This window comes from Aulonocara sp. 'chitande type north' Nkhata Bay, linkage group LG8, assembly GCF_057382095.1.
Source record: "Aulonocara sp. 'chitande type north' Nkhata Bay isolate Kocher_YH1m ecotype deep benthic linkage group LG8, A_spYH_male_GT1.1, whole genome shotgun sequence".
In the NCBI taxonomy this organism is placed as follows: Eukaryota; Metazoa; Chordata; class Actinopteri; order Cichliformes; family Cichlidae; genus Aulonocara; species Aulonocara sp. 'chitande type north' Nkhata Bay.
In genome coordinates this window covers 19059507-19079265 of record NC_141351.1, presented here as the reverse complement: position 1 = coordinate 19079265, position 19759 = coordinate 19059507, and the positions used below count along the sequence as shown (strand labels likewise).

The window sequence follows — 19759 nt, the reverse complement described above, 5'->3', positions numbered from 1 at the left end:
GATTTTTGTGAAGTTTGTACATCCATTTTTCCCCTCTTAGCTGTGCTGAGTAGTTGATCTACATAACAAATGAGCAAATTATGTTTTTCAACATTTGAAACTGACATTTTTTTTCTGCTAAACTGATTGCACACTTGTTGGAAGCTGTTGGAAACCCTTTAATGAAGACTTCTTGACCTGAATTAGAGGTAAAAAAAATTTTTGTTAATTGTCAGTCATTTAGTCATTAAAAGGAAATAGGAATAGGGGTTAAACTCCTGGTCCTGATTTGAAAGTTAATGGACCGAAATTCAACAACCAGGCTTTCTTTTTTTTTTTTTTTAGCAGCCAGATTAATCTATTTTGGACCAGCTGAAGGGAAGCTGGGAAAAGCTTAACTATATGGTTTTTTTGCAATTGAAGGGACTGGCTTCCTTAGCCTATTGACATTTTTGCCACATTCAAAGTTTAATGAAGTTAAACATCCAATCTTTGATGATAATTAAACATTCACTGAGGTAAGATACCTTTTTTAGTTTGTTAGGTGAAGCATACTAATAAAAAGTTTAAGGAGGTGGCTCAAATGTAAAATATAAATAAAATAAAAAAGAACTGGTCTAGGGTTTGACCCTAGACTAGTCCCATCTGCAAATTCTTCAACTTATATTTGTGATTCCAATATAATCATAGAAGAAGTTATAGAAATGCTGAGCGGAAATGGGAAACAAACTTCCATGATCATTACCTTTACATGGAGTGCACTTTATAATTCAAAGAGTCAGTTGGTTGTGCAACAAACACACAAACACACAAAGATATACATAAGAAAAAAATAAAAAGCTTTTTAATGTTTATTCCAACAGGATACAGATGTAAATGAAAGATATACAACACTCATGAACTGCATTGCTTTATATTGCCATGCATATAATGTGATGTGAACTAAAGTTACAGTGAATAAATGTGAGTTTAAAGTGGACCGAAATATGAGGTCCATCACACAGTACAAATGTTATAAAGTGTAGGAAAAGGGGTCTAAATTAGGGCTGGGTATCGTCACTGATTTCTAGAATCGATTCGATTCCGATTCACAAGGTCCGAATCGAATCAATTCGATCCACGATTTGATTCAATTTGATTAGTTTAGATTTGAGATTGCCTCAGACAGTCAGAAATATTATAATTCAGATCATGCATCGGTACATCTCCATATTTTTACATCTATAATAAGAAAGCTGACACTTTCAAGACTTTATCAAAGGTGTGAGCATCACAGCAGAAGCCTTTGTGTCAAAGTAGATGAGGATAAAACACAGAAAAACATGAAGGCGATTTTCCAGGCCTCGGATTTTATAAAAATATTCTGCCGTAGATCAAAAACCAAAGAAAAATGTTAATCAACATATGAACATTACCTGATGCTGCTGAAGTGAAGCAGCGTCAGGGACACAGCTAAGCATTTTGCAATTTTGCATAAATTTAAAAAGATTAAATTTGTTCAGTAGCCTATTGAACAGGAGAAATTAGGCTTTCTTTTCAGAAGAAAGTAAAAGGAAAAAAACAGCGGCGGACAGCGCTGTAAACAACGGTAGACTAGTGCATAACAAGCAAGCGAATAATGCAGAAAACAGATTTTTAGACGGGAAACTGTTCTTGAAGTACAAAGAGAGAGAGAGAGAGAGAGAGCGCTGTGCATGAAGTGTGATTTTATCCTGGTGGAAGCAAAACAGCAAAAGTAAGAGGGAGTTCATGACGATGTTTATGTGAAGCCTAGTTTGGGTCTTCTTTTGCTGCTGGTTCGGTCAATATTGTTTGGAGAGAGATAAAACTAACAGCTTTAGAATCTAGCGCTAAACACAGAGCGCGGACCGGTCGAAACATCAGAATCAGCGAGCTGTCGGCTTTCAGCCCCTACCGTGTCCGTGCTGTCGGGTGAGAAAGGCGACATCTCACTGATTCTGATCCACGGTCCGCGCTTTGTTTTACGTCTTTGTGCAGAATCCGTGTACCTGCTCTCATTTACTGTTTTAGCTGTTTGGTGGTTGTTGAAATTTTGTGAGGTTTAACATGAGAATAAAATATATTTATATTAAAAAATCGATTCAGGATTTTAATGAATGATATCACGTTATCCAAGCTAGAATCGATTTTAATCGATAAATCGATAATCAAAACCGACCCCTAGTCTAAATGCATACTTTAGACTTGGACTTAATAAAGGAACAGAAACTTTTAGTTAAGTAAAGTTAATCCTCATGCTAATGATTTAAAGTAAAGTAACTTTCGGCCTACTCATCTTCAGCACTGTTCCACAATAAAATCATAATTGCCAAAAACACAGTCACTGTTGTCAAATAAAAAATGACAAAAACCCTGTTGATATGTTTTACTATATTGGTCCAGTAGCCGGACTTCTTGTTGGTACTGTGCAGAGTCACGGTTTTCCTAGTCTCCCGCAGGTCACCCGAGACTTTTTCCAGTGGAAAGAACATCTTCATCAGGTTGCAGCTACAACCCTGAAAAAATAGTTTTGTTGAAATGTAATCAATAACATTACATATACAGCCATTTATAGTCTAGTTGCTGCTACATTTCACACACTGATTTGTTTTCACATTGATTTAGTGAAAGTGTTTACTTTCAACACCCATGTTAGGGTTTGGGATAATCTCTCTCTCATGCAACATGATGTCTTTCATCAGTTTTTATATTTCACTTGAAAAACACTTAAAAGTCCAATTTAACTCCAACCTTTATAGTCAGTGGTGGCAGACTGTTGATTGATGTAGACACAGTTGGTCTTTCATCCACAGATACATCATGAACAGATGCACAATGACTACATCTCTTCATGTCTGGAATAAAAAAAATAGACGGGAAGAACAATGCAACACAGCTAGAATTACATAGATAGGTGACAGACAACGACTGCTACAATTAAGCACACCTCTAAAACAGCTGTGAAAGTTGGATATGTCCTGTTTCTCCTCACAGCACTCCACCAGGCTTTGGTTTCCATCTGTCTCATTATCCTGGGCTGGCGAGTCTTTCTCAATCAGATGCATCACCAAAATTGTCTCCAGGAGGCTGAGCAGCATCAGAGCAAAAACCCCAATGCAATAGACAGCTAAGGAGGGCATCCAGCATGAAAGTGGACAAATCACTTAATGACTTGATAGCTTGATTAATTCACTGCATGAAGTCAAATATGCTCTTCTTTACCTATAAGTGGAATACTGTCTGAAGAGCTGGGCAGAATCTCATTGAGAAGAAGCTGCATCACTGTGACAGCGAGCAGGACAGTGATCTTGAAGCCGAGCTTCTCACCTCCACTGTCTAATATCAGGAAGGAGGCTAAGTCCAGAACCAAGAAGAAGAAGACTGGCAGCAAGAAATTGGCAATGTAGAGGACAGACCTCCTCTTCATGGTAATCTGTCAATTTGCATGTGAGGTGGTTAATCATCCTACTCCTACTCTATATTGGACATGTATTATGGTCACAAAAAGGAAAGTAATGAAAAAGCAGCGAAATTGATTAATGCTTTTTTCCCCATTTCTGTGCAGCTGCTCCCAGAAATACTCACAGTGTAAACAATCATAAGTTGGTTGAAGTCAAATTCATTGACAGTTTTGGTGGTAACTGACATGTTGATAAACAGCCACTCGTATTGTGTCTGCATCACATTTCGAGACCATTCTGTGACCGTATTATTGGTTTCGTTGAATTGTAACTTTATTTCTTCATCTGAAGTGAAACATAAAAATAAAAGATCAGCAAGAAAGAAATATATATTTTTGTATCTGATGGTTTGGGTTTATAACTTCATGAACGGCACGCATATATGCTATGGGCTCACCAGAGTGCATGATAGACTTAAAGGAGAGGTTACACCTCTGAACATCAAAAGGGAATTTGTACACGTGCAGCTTGCAGGTGCTTACGATCACCTGGTCATTTCTGTATTCAACCAAACCACCGCTTTCAATGGAGAGATAAGGACTCGGAGAGGCTTTGTCTCTCTCTGTCCTGTAAGACAGAAAATTACAATCAGTTATAGCCACTCAAAAAAGCAGCATCAGTTATGACAAATAGGTAGACAGAATCCTACTCAAATCTTACTCTCCAGCTGAGGAGGATTAATGCATTAAGCCACCATGTCTTAATTACTTATGTTAGAATCCAGATAAAACCTGCAACATCAAGTGGCGACTTACACAAGAGTTTGTGTTAAATTACTTAATAATTTCAGCTAGAAATGATGGACTAGAAATTCTGACAAAGTTTGGTAACCAATGATCTCTTCCCTCCCAATTGTCCTCAGACACGCCTTTATCCACACCTCATCAAGCTCAGACCACCAGGATCAATACGAATGACCCACACAAACATGCCTGCGTGGGACAAAAATGAACCCTAGGGCTGTTCCACACAGAGTCCAACTGGTAATACCCACACATGGACCACAGAAGTTTTGCCCTTTGTTGCCCTCAAGAGCAAATCATACCTTTTCATCTCTGCTCTGGAGAATACAGCATCTGTTACTATGGAGAATGTACCCCATTAAGAACTGACCCATTTTCGTAGTATAAGAAAAACTAAGGATTTAATCTGTAGTTACTGGATAAGCCATGAGTACCATTCAGAGAAAGTTGGGAAATAGCTTTAAGATGGTGAAAGATGTACCCATAAGCCTCTTCCTTGATTCAGACATGGTCTTTCTTTTTTCATGTAAAGGAGCTACTCTAACTTGCATTCCTGTCATGGTCTGTGGAATGCGTGATGCTCGGGTAGCCACACCCCCGGGCTGGGCCATCACTAGCACACCTGCTCTCCATCCCGGTGATTACACGGAGATCCACTTAATCCGGCGCTGACGGATGCTCCACGCCAGTCCGTAGTCATCCCCACAGTGGTAACCAGACTTCCACGAAAAGTGTGCATTCTCTTCTGCTTGGAACTTTGTTTAACCTGCCTACTTCTGTCCAGATTTCTACTCGGCGTCTGCTACCTGCCTGTCCTCCGGCTCAACTGGATCTCGCGGCGCTCACCTGGCCCACTCGCCATTCCACGGACTTCCTGCCCCCACGGACTGCCACACTTCCCTCCCGAGCTCCCACGGTTCCGTTCTATCGTAAGCCCCTACTCTAACTCAGTCCTGATATGTTCTCCCCGCTTCCTGGCTCCCTAGTAATCATCTCCCCTTTCTATTGCAGCCCCCCGCCGTCCCGATCCCGGCTTCCTCGTGTCATTGTTTCCCCGGATTTTTAGTTTCTGTTTTGCTCTCTACTTTCCCCGGGTCGCCTTTCGTTGTTTTAATAAAGTGTCTTTTTGTTAGCTCGGAGTCTGCGCCTGGATCCTTTCGTGCCCGCGCACCACGGCGCATGACAGTACGGACTGGCCAAGATGGATCCAGCAGACCCGATACGTTCAGCTATTAATAAGCAGGGTGCCATGCTCGGCCGACACGATCAGTTACTTTCTTCGCTTCAGGATCAGTATCAGGAGCTGAGCGAGAAACAGGGAGAGATGTGCGCTAAACAGCCCGACTCGGCGTACCGCTGTGTGACGTCTCCGCCGCCGGAACCCTTCCACGGCGAATTGGACCAGTGTGGGGGGTTCCTTTTTCAGTGTACTCTTTTCTTCAGTCGCTCGCCACTCGCCTTCCCCACTGACGCGGCCAAGATTTCCCACTTCGTGGGACTACTGAGGGGAAGGGCGTTGGCGTGGGCTGAAGCCTATTTATCTGCTAACCCGATACAGCGCTGCGACTTCGATGACTTCCTCGACGAGTTTAAAGCAACCTTCTCTCCGTCAGTTTCCGAGGATGATGCCGCTCAAAAGCTACTGGTGCTCCGCCAGGGTCGGCGTAGCGTTGCGGAGTATTTAGTGGAGTTTCGCACCGTGGCAGCCGCTGTTGGCTGGCCCGATTCGGCCCTAAGGGGAATTTTTTTACGCTCCCTGAACGATCAGATGAAGGATCAGCTCGCGTTTCACGAGGCGGCTAAAACGTTCGAGGATTTGGTGTCACTCGCCCGTAGGATCGATAAGCGTCTACGGGAGAGGGAGGCCGAACGGCGGTCCAAGCCACCGAAACCCGTGTTGCACCCAGACTTTCGCGTGTCACTGCCCCTGTCCCCTTTTAGCTCTCCAGCGGCGTGCGCTCGCTCACAGTCTCCTCCTCCGCCGGAGCCGATGCAGATCGGGCGCTCTCGGCTCTCGCCGGAGGAGAGGGAACGCCGTTTTCGGGCCGGGGACTGCTTATACTGTGGGAAGCCGGGACACCGCATCGCCAGCTGCCCGGTTCGCCCAAACGGACCAGCTCACCGGTAGGTTCGGGGATACGGGTGGGCTGCACATTGAATACTATTAGACCCCGATTGATTGTGTCCGTTGCCATAATAACCAATAAAAAGACTGTCACATGCAGCGCATTAGTGGATTCTGGGGCGGAGCAGAATCTCATGGATGAAAGACTGGCTAAAGAGCTGGAAATTCCACTCACTCTGTTGGAACCTCCCCTCCCTGCGTCAGCGCTGAATAAACAAGTGTTTGCTTACATCACTCATCAGACCGCGCCCGTGACATTAGTCACTTCCGGGAACCACAACGAATCGCTTTCGTTCTTTACCTTCCCGTCTCCCGACACCCCGCTCGTGTTAGGCTACCCGTGGCTGCAAAGACATAATCCCCACATCGATTGGGCAGGAAGCAAGATCGCCAGTTGGAGTTTGTTCTGCCTTGCGAATTGCCTGAGATCAGCAGTTCTCGCTCCACCCACTAACCCGACCCCACCTGTTACACAAGCACCTGACCTCTCCTCCATCCCACCCGAATACCACGACTTACAGGAAGTGTTTAACAAAGACAAGGCTTGCTCTCTGCCACCACACCACCCCTATGACTGCGCCATCGACCTGCTACCTGGTGCCCCGCTGCCCTCCGGCCGGTTGTACAACCTGTCTCGCCCCGAGAGGGAGTCTATGGAAAACTACATCCGAGAATCACTCGCGGCCGGTATCATTCGACCCTCTTCTTCCCCAGTCGCTGCGGGCTTCTTCTTCGTGGGGAAAAAGGACGGTTCGCTGCGGCCGTGCATTGACTACCGGGGCTTAAATGACATCACCGTAAAGAACAAGTACCCTCTTCCGTTGATTAACTCTGTTTTTGGCTCTCTCCAGGAAGCCACCGTTTTCACAAAACTGGACCTGCGAAACGCATACCATCTGGTCCGAATAAGGGAGGGGGACGAGTGGAAAACCGCTTTTAACACGCCACTGGGCCACTTCGAGTATTTGGTTATGCCATTCGGCTTAACTAACGCCCCTGCGGTTTTTCAGACGCTAGTGAATGATGTGCTCCGAGACTTCCTGAACGTGTTTGTTTTTGTATACTTGGATGACATCCTCGTTTTTTCCAGGACCATGGAGGAGCATCACGTTCACGTCCGGAGCGTCCTGCAACGGTTACTGGAAAACAGACTGTTTGTCAAAGCAGAAAAATGCGAGTTTCACGCCTCATCGGTTTCCTTTTTGGGCTATGTCTTAGCAGGAGGACAGGTGAAGACGGACCCAGCTAAGATCAAGGCGGTTCTGGAGTGGCCAGTCCCGGATTCGCGGAAGAAGCTCCAATGCTTTCTCGGGTTCGCGAACTTCTACCGACGTTTCATTCGAAACTACAGCCACGTCGCCGCGCCTCTCACTCGCCTCACTTCTCCTAAGGTACCTTTCACCTGGCCCCTGGAGGCCCACACAGCGTTCACCAAATTGAAGGCATTGTTCACTACGGCGCCCATTCTGCTCCACCCCGACACCACCAAACAATTCATCGTCGAGGTGGACGCGTCCGACACCGGAGTCGGGGCTGTTCTCTCTCAGCGGTCTGGACCTCAAGGTAAGCTCCAGCCGTGCGCCTACTTCTCTCGCCGGCTCACCCCTACTGAAAGAAATTATGACGTAGGCGATAAGGAGCTCTTGGCCATAAAACTCGCCTTGGAGGAGTGGCGCCACTGGCTGGAGGGAGCCGAGCAGCCTTTTCTCATATGGACGGACCATAAGAATCTAATTTATCTTAGGACTGCTAAAAGGTTAAACTCTCGCCAAGCCCGCTGGTCCCTGTTTTTTACACGCTTTAACTTCACTCTCTCGTATCGCCCAGGTTCACGGAATGCCAAGCCAGATGCGCTCTCCCGCCAGTACTCCCCAGACACGGAGACATCGTCACCAACCACCATTCTCCCCCCAACCTGTGTGGTGGGCGCCCTCTCCTGGGATGTTGAGGAGGTTATCCGCCAGGCCCTCCCGGGAGACCCTGACCCGGGTACCGGACCCCCCGGACGGCGTTTTGTCCCCGCTGCTGCCCGCGGAGCGGTAATCCATTGGGTCCACACTGCACGTTTTTCGTGTCACCCTGGCGTGAGCAGAACCATTGGTCTTCTCAAACGGCATTTCTGGTGGAAGACTTTACGACAAGATGCGAGGGAGTACGTGGCTGCCTGCACTGTCTGCGCCCGCAACAAATTGTCCACTAAGCACCCAGCGGGCCTGCTCCATCCGCTCAGCACGCCTCACCGGCCTTGGTCTCATATCTCATTAGATTTCATTACCGGTCTTCCTTGTTCCTCGGGAAAGAGCGTCATCCTCACCATCATCGACCGGTTCTCTAAAGCCGCCCACTTCGTCCCGCTACCGAAACTACCCTCCGCCCCTGACACAGCCCTAGCCCTAATTGAAAACGTGTTCCGGCTCCATGGTATTCCCCTTGACATCGTCTCAGACCGAGGCCCACAGTTCACTTCACAAGTGTGGAGGACCTTTTGTTCCATTTTGGGCGCGAGAGTTAGTTTAAGCTCGGGTTTCCATCCGCAATCTAACGGCCAGACCGAGCGGCTTAACCAGGAGCTAGAGGCTGCGCTACGGTGCATGGCGTCCCAAAACCCCACTTCCTGGGTCACCTTTCTGCCCTGGGTTGAATATGCACATAACTCACTTACCTCGTCTGCCACAGGTTTGTCCCCGTTCGAGGCATCCCTCGGTTATCAGCCTCCTCTTTTCCCTGAAGACGAACTCGGTCTCGCAGTCCCCTCCGCTCGGCACCATCTCCGGCGCTGCCAGCGGGTCTGGCTCAGGGCCCGCCAAGCTCTCCTGCGGATGAAGGAACAGCACACACGCCATGCCAACCGCCGTCGCACCCCCGCCCCCGACTATCAGCCGGGGCAGAAGGTCTGGCTGGCCGCCAAAAACATTCCGCTGCGTGTGTCCTCCCGGAAGCTGGCCCCCCGCTTCATTGGCCCGTATGAAGTTGATGCGGTTGTTAACCCGGCGGCAGTTCGGCTCAAGCTCCCTACTTCCTGGCGCATACATCCCACGTTCCACGTTTCCCAGGTCAAACCCGTCCGCCGCAGCCCATTGTGCCCTCCGTCCGAGCCCCCTCCTCCCGCCCGGCTTGTCGCCGGTCACCCGGCCTATGCGGTCCGGCGCATCGTGGCTGAGCGCCGGCGTGGGCGTGGGTGGCAGTTCCTGGTGGACTGGGTGGGGTACGGTCCCGAGGACCGCCTCTGGGTTCCGCGTTCCTTCATTCTGGACCCGTCCCTCATCGCTGAGTTCCGCGCTTCTCTCCGCAGGCCGCAGTCCGGTCGGTCGCCTGGGGGCGACCCTTGAGGGGGGGGCACTGTCATGGTCTGTGGAATGCGTGATGCTCGGGTAGCCACACCCCCGGGCTGGGCCATCACTAGCACACCTGCTCTCCATCCCGGTGATTACACGGAGATCCACTTAATCCGGCGCTGACGGATGCTCCACGCCAGTCCGTAGTCATCCCCACAGTGGTAACCAGACTTCCACGAAAAGTGTGCATTCTCTTCTGCTTGGAACTTTGTTTAACCTGCCTACTTCTGTCCAGATTTCTACTCGGCGTCTGCTACCTGCCTGTCCTCCGGCTCAACTGGATCTCGCGGCGCTCACCTGGCCCACTCGCCATTCCACGGACTTCCTGCCCCCACGGACTGCCACACTTCCCTCCCGAGCTCCCACGGTTCCGTTCTATCGTAAGCCCCTACTCTAACTCAGTCCTGATATGTTCTCCCCGCTTCCTGGCTCCCTAGTAATCATCTCCCCTTTCTATTGCAGCCCCCCGCCGTCCCGATCCCGGCTTCCTCGTGTCATTGTTTCCCCGGATTTTTAGTTTCTGTTTTGCTCTCTACTTTCCCCGGGTCGCCTTTCGTTGTTTTAATAAAGTGTCTTTTTGTTAGCTCGGAGTCTGCGCCTGGATCCTTTCGTGCCCGCGCACCACGGCGCATGACAATTCCTCTCTGTGCAGGATGTGTAACTCCTCATCATTGAAAAAGTAGCCACTGGTCTGTAGGAAAAGGCAGATCTAACACAATATCTTTTGGATGTGTTGTTTTAGGTGTGTAAAAAGAAATAGAGCAGTGGGCAAGCAATCTGTCCATAGGTTTGTTTGGTTTTTTTTGGGGGGGGGGGGGGGGGGGGGGTTGCAAAGGATTTAGCACTAAAACTAAAACTAAAACACTAAAACTTTAGCAACACAAGGATGAACAAGTGCAGGAATATCACTGCGAGATTATCTAAATGACAGAGGGATATCCAAATAACTGAATATTCAGGTGCATCCATATAGATATGTGCTGGACAAAATGGATCTTGGAAAAGGAAAAAAGGAAGGTTATCATTTCATGTTTCAAAGCCACCTCATGTACCTCATGAATCCTGCTTGGTTTGAGCTGATTGCGCCATGACAAAACAATTATCCAGGACAGCATTTAGTTGCTATTCTTTTTTTAATGGGATGGTCAACATAGATATAGTCTTTATTAATGTCTTGGAGGGCTCAACATGACCACATGGACTTGAAGGGCTTGCTGCTCAATTTGCAACATATTTAATGAATTATACAATATCTTCAAGGATAAAAAAAATTAATGATGTTAAGATTTTGAAGAGCAGCATATACGTTTCTAATAATGAATTATAAATGTTCAGCTTTGGGTTTGTTTGTTTTTAGCTGTAGCTTAATGCCTTATTGCTAGTGACTGTATGGTCTGTGTGAGTTTATGTGCATATATGTTAAACTTACATCTCTGAAATAGTTATATCTGGCATCCACAAATATTCAGTAGGAATTGTTATTTGTTTAATTCCACAGAATTGATCTGGATCCCACTTAGTGTACTCGTTTTTCCATGACTAGTCAGAGGGATACAAATAAGAGGAAAGAGATACAAACAAGGAGAAAAAGACAAAAGATGAAAACACGTAATTTCAAGCAATTTCAATTTCAACAATACTGTGAAAATTGATGTATTTGAAAGAGAAAACTCACCAAATAAACCCAAATGTAAGAAATTAAGGTCTGGTCAATTTCTCTCTGTGAACAAAGAAATCAAGCAGTGTTCAAGCTCAAATGGTTGAGCCTGACTTGTGCCACAGTAATCCTAGAAAGACCTGGGTAAGATCAACAGTATGCAGCCTCCAATAGACAAGAAAAACCCAACATCTGGGAAGTCTTAAATGGTCTTAGACAACTAACAGAAGCATAGAAGGCCACAAAAAGACAGACATTGATGTATTCATAGATGAAGCTTATGGATCTCCATAATTAAGAGAATACCAAACTGAGAGAATACATGACATGGAAAACTGAAATTATGCATATGAAGCAGACAAATATGCACCAATTGAGCAGACTTTTGACATTATTTTATTATCGAAAGAAACAAACTATTTGGTAACAAAAATGTCCATTATCATTTATTCAAACTAAAACACACAAACATACACAAGTAGCTTGAACAACTTACCATATCCAGAATAGCGTAGAGTTTCATGTCAAGCACAACATCTGTATGATGACTGTTGTTTATAATGGGCCGGCTCACAGTGTACTTAATACTGTCTTTACTTAGATCCAGGTGCTGTACAATAGCCTGAAAATTGCAGAGTTTCTCCACTTCCACTTCATTATCTAAAAGGACACATAAAAAGACATTCTTGACATTGATGTTATGATATGAAAACAATAAAGCAGCTTCTGTGCTTTCATTTCAGATTTTCAATTTATTGCAGGTCTGGATAACTGTGTCAAGAAAACAAAAAACAAACAAACAACAAAAACAGACGACATCACTTGTTGGCATGTACAGTACTGTGGAAACGCCTTCAGTCATCTTTATTTTCTTTATATTTTGCTATTAAAAGTGAAGAGATTAATTGAAAGGTTAGCAAGCATACATGTAATTACTGTATATGAAGCAAAAACTTCATTTATACAATTCCAGCTTGAAATTCAACACTTCGTATAAAAAACAATATTATCCAACATAGTCTGAGCTCTCTTAGGCAAACTTTCTTGTAATTTCTTAAAGTAGTCTTCAGTAGTAGTTTTCTAATCTTCACTAAGGACATTCAAAGCTCTTCTTTGGATGTTAGTGGCCTTTTGTTCTATTATCTGTCATAATGATTTCACATTATTTAATTAATTTCGAGGTCTATCTTTGACTGTTAGTTTTCCATTCTGTGCTTTTGTATCCATTTTATTCTTTTACTGCATTAGCAGTGTGGTTGCCAAGCTAAAAAAAAAAAAAAAATAAAGATGCTGATCAGCTGCTCCTGTATACCTGATCAAAATCTGACAGTACTTTTCTGCATTCATACTTCAAACAGTTTTGACTGGCTCCCGAACCCCACTGGCTTGAGTGAAGCCCCACATCATAACAAAACCTCCATCATGTTTCACAGTTGGCTGTGGTACCTCTCTGCTGAGCTCCTCTATACATATAGACAAAGGTTTCAATCCAAAAGTACAAATTTTGGATTCTTCAGTCTACAAAACTTGTTGCGACTGATTATCAGTTCTTGTGTAATTTGACATACCTCAGCCTTTTCACCCTGAGCCTCTTGACAGCCTCCATTCCACTGAGACCATTTCTGTTGAGGCTTTGGTGAATGGCAGGTGGGGCTGAAGGGCCAGATCCATCTCTTAGCCCTGTATCAGATCTTTGTTGGATTGTTTTTTGTTTCTTAAAGCCATGAACTTGAGATACTGTTTGTGTGCTCATGTTCGGATGAGGTTTTTGACTAATAGCTCTTTGAGAATTGCTTTGTTGGTGCAAAAATACTATTTTATGTCAGTCAAACTGTGTTATCCTCTGTCATAGGCTTAAGAAAATGGTTAGGTGGAAGTGCTGGAATGAAAACGACTCCCAAGGAGAGAAAAACTGAGAGACTGGAAATAAGAGGTGGCAAAAGACTTTAAGAGAGAGAGAGAGAGAGATAGAGATAGAGAGAGACGCTATGTACCTCTTATAGTGGTCTCACTGGTCATCTGTTGATCTTCCTGTAGCTCTGAACTGGATGCATTTTCAGCTGACAATGAGTGTACTAATTTTTAAAAATAAAAAATGTGTTAATATGACTTGCTTTATTTTAATATGTGGTTAGAATTAATTTGAGGTTTTATTTAAAAATGCAGTGTCATGAATAACTGTGTGGCAGGCAGGATGCTGAACCAAACACAAAACTCTGGAAACAGTATGAACTCAATTCAATTGCTGAACAATGACAAACAAAGGAAGTCCAAAAACACACACAGAGCGAGATATGAAAATTAAAAACTAGGAATAATGGAACCAAGAAACACAGAGCAGGGGAGCACACAGCAAAGTGAGATGACACGGAAAAGGGCAAGAGGAGAGAATATTTACACAAGGTAAAACAGGTGGGAAACAAATCGGTGAAAATGAGACAAAGGAAATGAAATGAAATGAAAAGCACAAGAAACCAAGACACCAAAATCTGTTTGATTTTGGTGTCTTGGTGTCCAAAAACAACCACAGAGTTAAGACTGGAGGAACAGAATGGGGTCATGAAAGAGAACTAACAAATATAAGGAAACATTATGAGCAAAGAAGTAAAGGCAAAAATATCAGAGACATAAAAGCACAAGAATAAAATCATAAACAACAACTTTGATAAAATCCTTTCACGAAGCCCAAAGCAAACCTTGAACCACAAAACTGAAAAACTCGGGTTTAAGACTCAGGGATTATGACACTAATGGATGTTAGATATCACAGGAAAATATATCGTACGGTTACAGTGTAACCTTGGTTCTCTTAGTGGGAGACTATCTCTCCACACCGTTACATATTCCATATGTACGGAGTACGAGCCCCCTTGGTCGTGGTGTGTGGATATTTCTTTAAGACACTCCAGCACGCCCGGCTACGCCCCACAGCTTACGTATAAAAAAGCTGTGTGGACGTGACACCGGTGATGATCAGAACGCATCTCCGAGCGGCCTCACGGTGGAGAGATAGTCTCTCACTAAGAGAACCAAGGTTACACCGTAACCATACGTTCTCTAGCATATCGAGACTATCTCTCCACACCGTTACATATTCCATATGTACGGGGTAACTCTGTAAGACACCCCGCGAGGAGACAGTGCACCACCGAGAGTGAAGGTGCCGGGAGTCAGTGACAACGCACCAAGAGAGACACCACCCTGGTCAGGGCTTCGCAATGCGAAGGCCGAGCCAGGGGGTGGAGGCAGCAGTCTGCAGACGCTAGACTGCTCTGAACCGGTCATGCAGGACACAGGACCGCAAGTGATTGGCCGCTCAAGGTCAGCCCGGGAACCGCGAGGCAGACCGGCAGGGAACGCAGCACACCGAGCTACCAAGTAGCATCCCGCTGGTCGCATAGGCCTACGACATGAGGGCAATGCCAGACAGAGAGTCGGCGCTACAGGCTGGAGAACTCTCACTCGCCACAGCGAGGTCCGACTGGCGTGTACGCCGGCGAAGCGGGCAACACGCCAGGGGAACACAGCCAGCAACCGCAGGTGAAGCTTTGGATGTGACCCGTCCATCCTCAAAGCCGAAGCCACCCCGAGCTGTTCACAGACAGGGAGGGGGGGGCTGGCAGCCTAGCCGGCATAAGTGGAGGGCTGAGCAAGGCGATGACCCGAAGGTCCACCCCCAGCACCGTCACCACGTGCTTGTCTGTAGACAGAGGAGCCTCAAGAGTGAACTCGCAATGAGACACTCGAGATCATACACAAAGTCCCAGCTACTGGGCGTCCCCGTGCTGGCCGTGTAAGTCCGTGACACACAGGCAAAGCACAGACAGGGAGCCAGCATCGCAGGCTGGGGGACACTCACTCGCTTGCTAAGGCATCAGACACAGCGAGGATCGACCGGCGGGCAAGCCGGCAAATGCGGCAACATGCCAGGAGAACACAGCCTGCAGTCGCAGCAGCCTATATGCCAGACAGAGACTGGCCAAGGAGGCTGGAGAACACACATTTGCTGGCTGACGTATCAGACATAGCGAGGCCCGACTATTGCTGCATTCGCTGGCTTACACGCCAGGGGAACACAGCAAGCAGCTGTAGTGCAGCCGCTGGAGAGGAGCTCCAAGCCAGGGACGCGACCCACAGGTCGCCCCAGGGCCAAGCGGCACAACACACTCGCTGGCTGACTTATCAGACACAGCGAGGCCTGGCTAACACGCAACGGGTGAACCGCCTGCAGGGAGCCAGGCGCTGTGGGCTGGAGAACACTCACTCGCTGAGCATCAGACACAGCGAGGTCCAGCTGGCGCGTAAACCGGCGAAGCGCGGGCAATACGCCAGGGGAACACAGCCTGCAGCAGCAGCAGTAGCAGCAGCAGCAGAGGCTGAAGCTGCAGTCAGAGCCGAGAAGCCGCCCCACTCGAGCAATGACAGGAGCCCTGCTGGCCGTGTGAACCGCGCACTGCGGGCAACACACTAGGCTGTAGAATGCCACTCGCCGCAGCGAGGTGCGACTGGCGTGGAAGCCGGCGAACGTGGGCAAACACCAGGGCAACACAGCCTACCAAGCCACTCGAGCACAGCAGCTGGCTATCGCTGTGACAGAAGCCCGCGATATGCGGATGATGCCCCAGAAGGGAAGGCAGAGCCACCACCTAGAGAAGTCAAGCCACAACAGAGACTTGCCTGGCACTAGGCAGTGACACAGTGCCAGGGAGAAAGAGCCTGTCGAAGCATCTCGGCCACTCAGTGGATTAGCCCAGGGAGGACGAGGCCCAGGGCCTGTCCCAGGAGTAGAGCAGCTGACCTGCACCAACCACGATAGGGGAGGTGCTGGTGGCTCAGGCCACTAAGGGCCCAAGTGAGGAGCAACCCAAGGTTCATCACCAGTGCATAGCAGCCACTCTGCAGAGTCTATAGACAGGGGGCCAGCAGAGGGGGCCTGATGAGACACTAACGGACAGACGGGAGGTGTCAACTCACTGAGCGGGCACCTGCTGGCCATGTGACCCATGATACAGGGGAAACCCACTAGATGGAGAGCCAGCGCTGCGTGCTGGAGAACACCCACTCAGCGACTGACATATCAGACACAGCAAGGTCCGACTGGCGTGTGAGTCGGCGAACCGTGGGCTATACGCCAGAGGAACACAGCCCGCAGCAGCAGTACAGCTGCAAGACGCAGGGCCAAGGCAGGGATGCAACCTGTAGGGTCCATTCAACCACGGAGCCTCCCAGCCGTCCACAGACGGGGGGGCTGGCAGTCCAGCCCGCTGATGGCTAAGCGGGGACTTAACCCAAAGGTCTGCCCCAGGGCTAAGCGGTCGCAAGCGCTGTCCGCAGACAGGGGAGCAGCAGGTGTGAACTTCGAAATGAGACACAGTGCGGCAGGCTGGAGAACACTCACTCGCCGGCTGAAAAATCAGACACAGCCAGGCACAGCCACACTGCTCGTGCCTACCGTAAAAAGGCAAAATGCCATTCACAGACATGTTTGGGACGGTGGGCTGCCATACTTCTTCTACCAAGCAAGGGGGCGGGGCCACACGCTAACCAGGAAGGTAGCCGGTGTCGTGCCAAACTAGATATCACCAACAGAATTTGTTTCCCCTGCGTCGGGAGCACACGCTGGACTGTCCAAATCACGGACAAACAGTATCCCACATTGTTGATTTTTAGTTTACAAACACTTCTTATAATGACTAACTACTCCTGACATTTTTGAGATGTTAGCTCTTTATACAACGAAGTTATAGTGGGATACAAATAATATCAGGCTGATCCTGACACAATTTGTTCCCCCTATGTAAATCACGGACAAACAGTATCCCACATTGCTGATTTTTAGTTCACAAACACTTTTTATTATGAAGCATTACTCCTGAAACTTTGGAGGATTTAGCTCTTTATATAGTAAAGTTACAGGAGAATAAAAATAGTTATCAGCCAAAATGTTAATGGTTTGTTAAAATAATCCCATCTGATACCCCGTGAGCAATAAATATATAATTTTCTGTTGTAACCCCCAAACTGAATGGTAATGTAATGATACTAATTTTTCACTTTTTCACAAAATGAATGGTCAAAATGAATGAAGCGTTGGCCGGCACTTAAGCCTGTTTTTTTTTCGAGGCGATATGCCAGGGAAGGGGGACCAACCAAGGGAAAGCAAGGGCTAGCTAGGGGGTACCAAGCTAAGGGATACCAGGGGAATAGCGGGGAACACCAGGGCACACAGGGGGAATCTACCAGGGGAGAGGCAGCGCCCACGGAGGATGCCGAAGCATACCCCACTCTCAAGGCTCTCTCTCTCACTCACTCTCTCTCTCTCTCTCACACACACACACACACACACACACACACACACACACACACACACACACACACTCTCTCTCTCTCTCTCTCTCTCTCACTTACACACACAAACACACACACACTGGTGTCACGTCCGCACAGCTGTTTTATACATAAGCTATGGGGCGTAGCCGGGCGTGCTGGAGTGTCTTAAAGAAATATCCACACGCCACGACCAAGAGGGCTCCTACCCCGTACATATGGAATATGTAAAGGTGTGGAGAGATAGTCTCGATATGCTAGAGAACAAATGTTTAAATTAAGTCATTTTACAGTTGACACTGACAATTATCAGTTCAGTTTGATTGCAACACATCTGAAAAAAGCTGGATGGGGAAAAAACGGCTGAAAAAGTAAAATAACAAAAAAGAACTAGCTGGAGAAACATTTTGCAAACCATTAGGTTAATAGCAGGAAGCCAGTGAGCATGATTAGATGTAAAAAGACCGTCTGAGCAAAGCAGATTTTCTCAGAAGTAAAGCTGGGCAGAAAATCAATAATCTACGAAAAAACTGTATTTTAAATAGTAGAACAACTTCAGAATAATATTCCTCAATATAAAATTGTGAAGACTTTGAATGTCTCATCATCTACAGGACATAATATCATCAAAAGATTCTAAGAATCTTAAACCTCTGGGAATTTAAGACTTATCTATAGCAACACATTTGTAGCTAAAGAGTCCAGGTTCCAAAATGCCTGCCTGCAGTCCATCTGAAAACATTTTGTACATCTTCATATTGAATATACTTTATTAAATATACTTAATATATACTTATAATATATACTTAATATACTTAAGTTTAAATCCATCTGAGTTACTAGATACCAGATGTGTTATCTTTCTTTCTCTCTTTCTTTTTATTTTATATCTCTGATCTATTAATTACAAAAAAGTGGAATTTAATTTAGTAAACAAGATATATTTACTGGGAAATTATAGAGGAACCTGTTCTTGCACTGAAATGCAATCTATTACAAGTAAAGAAGCGTTACTGATTAAAATAAAATAAAATATAAAAATATATTTATACTCATAAAAAATAAAGTAAATTAAATGGTATAAATTGTCATCTCCATTTAATTAGAATAATCTCAGCTTACCCACAAGTAACAGCAGGAAGAAGAAACTTGCAATCATTGTAGCCTTGAGAGACCAGAGAGCTTTTTCACCCTCTCTGTGGTGTCTTGAGAGTTTTCTATTTTCCTCTATTGATGTCATAGCCCTGCCCAACAGAGGGTGGGGCAAATTGTATCTATCCTAACAGAGTGGTAACAAAAGCTTAAACACTAATTTGTTTAAGCTTTTGTTTTTAAAAAAAGCCATGGAATTAATATTTTTCCTGCATTCAACCAAACTCTTAATATTCTATTTTCCAGCTCAAACTTTTACGTTCCTGTCATTAATCTGGTTGATTATTGTATTTTCTTTCTATTTTGAATAAAAGTTAACTTTTTTTTAAACAGTATCAATATTTAATCATTAAAAGTAATTGAATCAGACTGATTACATACCAATCTAAACAATAGAAGAGCTTTAACTCTGGCTTTTAATTAAAAACATTAATAGAAAACAATTGAAAATGTGCTGGTATTATGGATGATTATGAATTAAGAAAACAAAACATTTTTTCTAAATTTATTGTCTATTTCCTTCTGCATGTGTCTTTAAATAGATGTTTCTACAGATAAAATTTCACTAATGTTCATTGTACTGGTCTTGTTTGTGGAATTGGTGTGCTTTATAAGAATCTACAGATGATTTTAGAGCATTTTAGAGCATCCAGGTAATAAAGGCATGTGAATCCACAATTCATGTCCAGGTTGTGTAAATGTTGTAAAACTGTATCAGACTTGCAAACAACAGATCCTATGTCACCGGAATATACAAAACTGAATTATATCTAGACAGCCACACATTTCTTTATCATCTTTCAGATGTTCAGATATTTATCAATCAAAGCAGCAAAATATGAATGTGAGGAGAAGAAAACATATTTCAGTGCTCGATCAGGAGACGCAGTTCGGTCCCATTTGGCAAAAAGAGAAAGTTGATAACTGTGATCTTATTGTTGCTTTATCAGTAATCAGTGATCAGACACTGAAAATATTCA

General features: G+C 45.7%; 1 protein-coding gene across 1 annotated transcript; it reads right to left on the bottom strand.

Moving 5' to 3' along the window:
• Positions 1–851: 851 nt before the first annotated feature.
• Positions 852–18801, bottom strand: LOC147323637 (5-hydroxytryptamine receptor 3A-like). Its single transcript, XM_086304115.1, has 11 exons — positions 18750–18801; positions 13295–13375; positions 11797–11960; positions 11319–11363; positions 11073–11182; positions 3838–4007; positions 3565–3725; positions 3202–3412; positions 2927–3106; positions 2731–2834; positions 852–2495 (listed from the first exon to the last, which is right to left on the bottom strand). Exons 1-11 carry the CDS (start codon positions 18784–18786, stop codon positions 2268–2270), a joined length of 1491 nt encoding a protein of 496 aa, XP_086160241.1. The 5' UTR covers positions 18787–18801; the 3' UTR covers positions 852–2267.
• Between the last annotated feature and the right edge of the window lie 958 nt (positions 18802–19759).

Coding starts and splice junctions, on each gene's coding strand:
- LOC147323637 (XM_086304115.1), bottom strand. CDS start 18,786: ATGATTGCAAGTTTCTTCTTCCTGCTGTTACTTGTGG. Junction 11,183..11,318: donor CTTACATTTGGGTTTATTTG/GTGAGTTTTCTC, acceptor CCCTCTGACTAG/TCATGGAAAAACGAGTACAC. Junction 3,413..3,564: donor AACTTATGATTGTTTACACT/GTGAGTATTTCT, acceptor GCAAATTGACAG/ATTACCATGAAGAGGAGGTC.